This window comes from Rhinolophus hipposideros, assembly GCF_964194185.1.
Source record: "Rhinolophus hipposideros genome assembly, chromosome: 9".
In the NCBI taxonomy this organism is placed as follows: domain Eukaryota; kingdom Metazoa; phylum Chordata; class Mammalia; order Chiroptera; family Rhinolophidae; genus Rhinolophus; species Rhinolophus hipposideros.
Genome location: NC_138055.1, coordinates 241,011 through 247,939, shown reverse-complemented (window position 1 = coordinate 247,939; position 6,929 = coordinate 241,011). Strand labels below are relative to the sequence as shown.

General features: G+C 60.1%; 1 protein-coding gene across 2 annotated transcripts; it reads right to left on the bottom strand.

Annotated features, from left to right (window-relative positions):
* Positions 1-2,374: 2,374 nt before the first annotated feature.
* LMF2 (lipase maturation factor 2) lies at positions 2,375-6,911 on the bottom strand. Of its 2 annotated transcripts, XM_081060846.1 has the most exons (14): positions 6,757-6,911; positions 5,988-6,241; positions 5,806-5,834; positions 5,475-5,674; positions 5,222-5,400; positions 4,686-4,827; positions 4,409-4,534; positions 4,234-4,339; positions 4,074-4,170; positions 3,815-3,997; positions 3,514-3,682; positions 3,317-3,428; positions 3,148-3,244; positions 2,375-3,052 (listed from the first exon to the last, which is right to left on the bottom strand). In XM_081060846.1, exons 1-14 carry the CDS (start codon positions 6,848-6,850, stop codon positions 2,771-2,773), a joined length of 2,070 nt encoding a protein of 689 aa, XP_080916972.1. In that variant the 5' UTR covers positions 6,851-6,911; the 3' UTR covers positions 2,375-2,770. The 2 variants fall into 2 exon arrangements, with proteins under 2 accessions (XP_080916972.1, XP_080916971.1); XM_081060845.1 differs by having other exon boundaries at positions 4,234-4,534; positions 6,757-6,909.
* Positions 6,912-6,929: the final 18 nt, after the last annotated feature.

Genomic DNA, 6,929 nt, shown 5'->3' with positions numbered 1-6,929 from the left:
AAAAACTTTAGTACATCAAATGACACGGGAGTGAATGGGTGACCCACAGAATGGGAAACTAATTGCCAATCATATATCTGATGCAGGATTAATATCCAGAATATTTAAGAGCTACAACAACAAAAAACAAAGAAGTGATTAAAAAACGGGCAAAGGACTTGAAGACATTTCTTCAAAGATATACAAATTGCCAATAAGCACGAGAAGATATTAAACATCACTAATCATTAGGAAATGCAAATCAAAACCGCCGTGAGATATCACTTCATACCCACTAGGATGGCTACTGCAAAAAAAAATATGTGGGGGAATAAGTGTTAGTGGGGATGTGGGAAAATTAGAACCCTGGTACATTGCCGGAGGGAATCTAAAATGGTGCAGCTGCTGTGCCAAAGTTTGGTCATTCCGCAAGCAGTTAACCACAATTGCTACCTGCCACTCCACTCACAGGTAGGTACCCAAAAGAACTGAGAGCAGGGACTCAAAAGAGACACTTGTCCACCAATGTTCACAGCAGCTTATTCACAGCAGCTAAGAGGTGGGAACCACCCACGTGCCTACCGATGTATAAAGGCACAAACAAAACGTGGTATAAATGTACAGTGGAACATTATTCAGCCAGGAAAACGAATGAAGCTCTGATACATGGAACCACATGAATGTACCTTAAAAACATCATGCTACATGAAAGAAGCCAGACATACAAAAGTCTGACAATTAAGTTCGTGAACTCGTTGCAACGATGTTGCTAACCTTTTTTGATATCAGAGGGATTATTCATTATGAATTTATACCAACTGCACAAATCGTTAACCAAGTTTACTCTCTGGAAGTGCTGAAAAGGCTGCGTGAAGCAGTTAGATGACCTGAACTTTTTGCCAACAATTCATGGCTCTTGCATCACGACAATGCACCAGCTCACACGGCACTGTCTGTGAGGGAGTTTTTAGCCAGTAAACAAATAACTGTATAGGAACACCCTCCCTACTCACCTGATCTGGCCTCCAATGACTTCTTTCTTTACAAAGATAAAGGAAATACAGAAAGGAAGACATGTTGATGACATTCAGGACATCAAGGGTAATATAACGACAGCTCTGACGGCCATTCCAGAAAGAGTTCCAAAATGGCTTTGAAGGGTGGACTAGGTGCTGCCATCAGTGCATAGCTTCCCAAGGGGAGGACTTTGAAGGTGACAGTGATACTCAGCAATGAGGGATGTAGCACTTCTTCTAGGATAAGTTCATGAACTTAATTGTCAGATCTCACATAAGCCCACAAATTGTATGATTCTATTTCTATGAAGTGTCTAGAACAGGTAACTCCCTAGAGACAGAAAGTAGATTAATGGTTGCCCAGGGCAAGGGGCAGGGAAGGCTTAGAAGATGCCAGCCGAGGTGAGCAGGGTTTTCTTCTTGAGGTGATGAAAGGTTTTGAAAGTGACAGTGGTGACGGATGTGCAATGGTGAATGTGCTGAATTGTGCACTCAGCGGGTGGGTTATATGGCATGTGGACGATAGCTCAAGAAAGCTGTAACAAAACAAAACCCAAACCCAAGACATTCATGGACGGAGTTTGAGAAGTCGGAGAAAAAGAACAGGTTTTTTAATTTTAGATGTATTACTATGTCAAACCTAAAGGCAGCTCCTAGGTGGTTTCCTCCACGTGTGAGAGCACCTTTGGAGGCATCGGCAAGCGCACGTCACAGGTCCATGTGTCGTACCTCGCTGTGGGCATGGCCGGGCATGGAGCTCCGTCCATTTGGGTGGTCAGAGGAGGGTCAGTAGTGTGGGGAGAGGAGCTGGGCACACTGGTGGACTGTCCTGGGGGCAGATGGGTAGGGGAGGCTGGGGTGCAAGTTCCCATGGACGGCAGTGGCTCAAATGGAAACCTGGGCAGCAACCTTCCCAGGCAGTGGGCAGGTCCCTTCCTCCCCACCACACCAGCTCTTCCCACTGCAGATACTGCTCAGAGCCTCCCTGACCTGCACCTGTGGTGCAACCCCGCCTGCCTCCCCCTCCCCTGCCCCAGGCCCCTGACCCTTCAGCTCTTCCTGAGATGAGGAAGTGGGAGCAGGAGAGAAGGGGCCAGGTTCTGGTGACTCCTCTGGCCCTCAGATGGTTCCAGACCCCACATTCTGTGACTGGCCTCAAAGCCTTGATGTGTGGAGCTGACAGGTCAGCCAGGCTGTGCCGGCCTGAGGCTCAGGGCCTCGGGTGACGCCAGGCCAGCCAGGCCAGGCATTGTGTCCATTTTATGGAGGGGACCACTGAGGATGGGAGAGTGAAGATACCCAGGAGGCCAGGTCCGTGGTGCCAGGCAGCAGCTGGGCTGTGTGCACCCCAGAGTCCAGAGAGAAACGTCAGGCACACGTCAAGCATGGAACCGCCTTTATTGGTTCCTGGACCTGCGTGACCTCAGGGCCCTCCCCCTGTGCAGGTTCTGGGCTGGGCCATCAGACTGTGGCCTCCCGTAGCCCTGATTACAACGAATGGGAAGGACCCTGAGCTCGTCACACACCGCATGCAGCGCTGTCATCCAGGCAGAGGGTGGCCCCAGCAGGGACACGGTTGGCAGGGAACAAGTAGATCCTCGAAGCACCGGGGAAGCCAGAGTGTGCCCTGAGGCTGGCACCCCGACCTGCGTCTGCCAGGAGAGTGGGCTAAGGCACGGGTAGCTGGGCCATGTCCTGCTCCAGAGGACCAGAGGTGTGCTCGGGACCCTGGCCCTCCTGGGCCAGACATACGGCTGACAGAACACGGCTGACAGCTACTTTCTCGGCTGGGGCGGCTGAGAACTGCTGCTGTTGGTGGGGGCTGGGGTAACTCTGGAGTCCTTGGGTGCTGGCCTGTGGTTCTTCTCCCTGGCTGCCGGGCAGGACCTGGAGGGACGGTGCTCGAGCAGGGCCTGCACAACCCTAATGGCCCCCACTGTGAGGATGAGCCCCCAGAGCAGGGTGGGGGCCTCCAGGGGAGACAGCTGTCTCCGGACCCAGTGCAGAGCTTGGGTGAGGGTGTTGTTGGAGCTTCGGGCCCGGGGTGGGCTCTTGTCCTGTTGGGGCAGGATTGAGGAGGGTCCATGGGGGTCGTCCCCGTGGGTGGAGGTCAGCCCTGCTACCTCCCACAGCCTGGCTAATGCCTCCTTACCTGGAGGCCAAACTGCCTGAGCAGCATGTCCAGCGTGGGGTCTCCCAGCGACACGGGTGGGAAGAATTCCTCAACCCACTGGCGTCGCCACCACTGGCTGCAACAGGAAGGGGCGTTCAGGCGGCACCCGAGCCCAGCTCCCCGGCATGCCGCCAGTGTCCAGCCTTACCCCTGTTCCCCCGGCTGTGAGAACCAGTACTTGTAGCGCTGGGCCCGCACGAAGTTGGGCGGCTGCTTGTGGAAGGGGTACCTGGCCACATCGTTCTGGATGAGGGCGATCACTGTGGGGAGGGGAGCTCAGCTCGACTGGCAGCCCCGTCAGCCCCGCCCACAAGGCCCCGCCCCTTCAGCAAGCTCCGCCCTTACCTGGCTCCTTGCCCTGTAGCAAGCAGAGGACCAGGCTCGTGAACCAGGGGCTGTGCGTGTGTGGGCCCAGGGCCGCAAACCACATCTGCCAATCAAGGCGCGGCTGGTGGGGCACCACGACGGGGGGCGGCCGGCTCACATTCCCAGGCTTGTACATGAACTCGATCTCCTGTGTGCCCAGCTATATTCAGGAGGGCAGCTGGACCCAGGACCCTCCTTACCCCCAACGCCAAACCCATGGGTTTCCCTGATGCATGGAGCCTGCCAGGCTCCGCAGGCAGGGGCCTGTGGGAGAGCACACCGTCCAATGTTGCCCGTCGTAGCTGCCCTCCAGCACCACCTCAGGCCGCCCACCCAGACCGGTCATCCGGCGAAAGAGGCCATAGGAGTTGGCCAGCTGCAGGTGCTCTACGGCGCCAAACAGTCGATGGGCCCCGGTCCAGAGGCGCCCATGGGTGGAGGGCTCCATGTAGGAGTATGGCACCTGGGGAAGGGTGGGCACAGGCTCAGTGCAGCCCCCTCCAGCCCCCTCCCCCTACCCTCTGTGAAGTGCTACCCACCAGACTGATTATGAACAAGGCCACTGTGGCAGTGCCAAAGATGGATAGCTGAATGGCAGCCCAGAGCTTCTGCAGCCACCCTCGCACCTGGGTCCACCTGGGGGACGGGAGTGCAGTCAGCCCTGCTCTGCACAGCTCTACCCCTCACCCCCTCACACACCTCCAGAGGGCTGCCAGCAGTTCCCAGCCGAGGGAGGCCGCCCCCAGCCACATGGTGGGCAGAATCACCGTCTTCAGCCACTGGGAGAACTGGTGGAAGGTGAAGGCTGTGGAAAGAAGGGAGTATGTGGAGGGGTGGGCTAGCCCTTGCCCTTGGGCACCCAGCAGGCACTCACTGGTCCTGGAGTGGACAGTGTACTGTTCCCAGTCGACCTCCAGGCCAAAGTAGTGCACGGTGCCATAGGCCAGCAGCCCGCCAACGGTCAATTCCAGCAGCAAGCTCAGCAGGGCCTTCAGCCAGACTGTAGGGCAAGACAGTCAGGGGTCAGCTGGGAAGAGGGCTGCAGGGCGGCATGGGGCTGGGGAGAGCCAGAGCAGAGGCCACCTGGACGAGTCCAAGGGAAGGACACACCCTGGTGGGCAGCAGGGTGAACATGGCTGGCTGTCACTCACAGGTGGGTGTCTTTTTGCAGTGGCTGTTGCCAGGCTTGGCAGCCAGGTGCTTGTCATCCAGGAGGGTGGTGGTGAGCACCAGGGTGAGCAGGTTGAAGAAGTTATAGTTGCCCGTGGTGATAATCAGAACCTGCAGCAAGACCTGGGGACGACCTGCACTCAGAGCCCCATGGGGCTGCCCCTGCCTGGGCCTGTCAGGGCCTGCAGCCCATGCCCACAGGCACCCCATCCCTCTTTGGCACCCCTTGGACTCTGTCTGGCCCCGCTCCATCTGTCCTCTACCCCTGCTCATGCCTCCCATGACTCCCCAGCACCACCAGGAGGACACCGAGGCTCAGCATCCCTCCTGCCCCACCGATGCCCTCCAGCGAGGTTGTGCCCTGCCCACAGGCACACCTTCATGTTGAGTTAACTCGTTCCTCTGCCTGAGGCCTTCCTGACTGCTGGCAGCAGCCACCCTGTCCCTAATGGGACCCACTGGGTTGTGTGGAGGAAAGCCATGTCCCTGTCTCCCTGAGGCGCAGGTCCCCACCCACCTGGCAGTAGAAGGCAGCCAGGCGTAGGCGGCGAGTCGGGGCAAAGAACAGAGGGGGCACCGCGACCTCAATGAGGAAGGTGGCCACCACACTGAGCCTGTGCAGCCAGACGGGCAGGTGGTGGGCAAACCAGGAGGCAGGTGTGGGCAGGCACTGTGTCTCGTAGTGGTAGGTGAGGGCTGCAGGTGACGGTGGGCGGTCAGGGCTGGGCAGAGCCTCCAAGAATGCCCCATGTCCAGTCTGGGACCCTCACCAGTGAGCCCCCACCATGCGGGGCAACGGCTGGTCAGCTTGACCACACCCGAGGCGAACATGAGGCGAAACAGCAGCCAGCGCACGAGCCAGAAGGGGAGGCCTTCGTGGGGCGAGGCCCCTGACAGCCTGCCCCAGGGGGGCTGCCTCAGGGGGGCCACCAGCACGGCCAGGAAGCCAGTCTCCAGCAGCAGGGAGTCCCTATGGGGAGTAGGAAGAGCACAAGGACCCCCCCCCATCAAGGTGCTCCCGTCACAGGGTCCTCTGGGGACAGGCAGGCACACCCTGCCCTACCCCAGCGTCCTGCAGGCCCACACCCAATAGTCACTCACCACTGGAAATACAGAAACACCTGGCCCACCTGCAAGGAGAAGGGCTGTCAGGGAACAGGGGTTGTGCGGCTGGGGAAGCAGACAAGGCAGAGACGGGGGGAGGGGAGGGGGTGGATGAGGCTGGGGTGGTTGGTGGCAAGCTTCCCAGTGGCGTGGGGGGGGCAGGAGGCAGCCTCACTTGCCTGGCAGGCTGACAGGTAGGCGGCCCAGAGCAGCAGGTAGGTGAGGGGGTGGCACAGACGGCGCAGCAGCAGGGCCCCCAGAGCCAGCACGGAGCCCAGCAGGCTCAGCAGCTCCAGGCCCTGCGCCGTGTCCAGTCCCAGCCGAGGCGCCTCCCACAGCAGCGTTGGGACCTCCCACAGCTGCTGCCAGCGCGCCTTGCCCTGCGGCCGCAGCGTTCTCCGCGCAGGCAGGATGCCCTCTGGGCCATAGAGGCCTGTGGGAGGGCATGTCAGGGGCAGGCCCGGACGCTGCCTGGAGGGCCCGACTACCCCCACCGATCCGCCTGCCCAGGCAAGACCTGCAGCGCCCGCCCCATCGGGATGTGCGGACCCTACCCAACAGCTCGGAGCCTGTCGACCGCCCCCTTCGCCCCAGGACGCCTGCCCAGACCCCCCCGGCCAGGATGCCACCGGCAGGGCCCAGGCCCAGCGTCCCGCAGGCCAGAGCCTTATCTCCTGCCTGCCCCGCCGAGTCTGGGCCCACCTCCCTCTGGATTCTGCCCCGCCTCCCCGCCCCGGGGCAGAGCCTGGAACCCTACGGGACACGGACCACTGCACGCTCTGCTACCCCCTAAACCCCGGCCCGCAGGACACGAACCGCAGGCCCCTACCCCGCACGTCAAGGCCTGGCCCTCACTCCCGCCCCAAGACAGCGGAGTGTCGGCTGGGGAAATGACAGGCACAGGGCCGGTCCTGCGGGTTGGGGGGTGTCGGCGCCCGGCGCCCTCACCCGGGATCTGTGTGTAGAGGGACGCGAAGGCGAACAAGAAGACGGCGGCCACGCCCTGGAGGAAGAGCTGCCGCGGGAGCCGGGAGCCCGCCATGTCCGCTATGTGGCCCGCTGGACGCGAGCCCGAGGGTCGGCCCAACTGCAAGCCCCGCCCCAGCCTGGCCCCGCCCCGA

Coding starts and splice junctions, on each gene's coding strand:
- LMF2 (XM_081060845.1), bottom strand. CDS start 6,850: ATGGCGGGCTCCCGGCTCCCGCGGCAGCTCTTCCTCCAGGGCGTGGCC. Junction 5,401..5,474: donor CGCATGGTGGGGGCTCACTG/GTGAGGGTCCCA, acceptor CGTCACCTGCAG/CCCTCACCTACCACTACGAG. Junction 4,828..5,221: donor TGGCTGCCTTCTACTGCCAG/GTGGGTGGGGAC, acceptor GGTCGTCCCCAG/GTCTTGCTGCAGGTTCTGAT.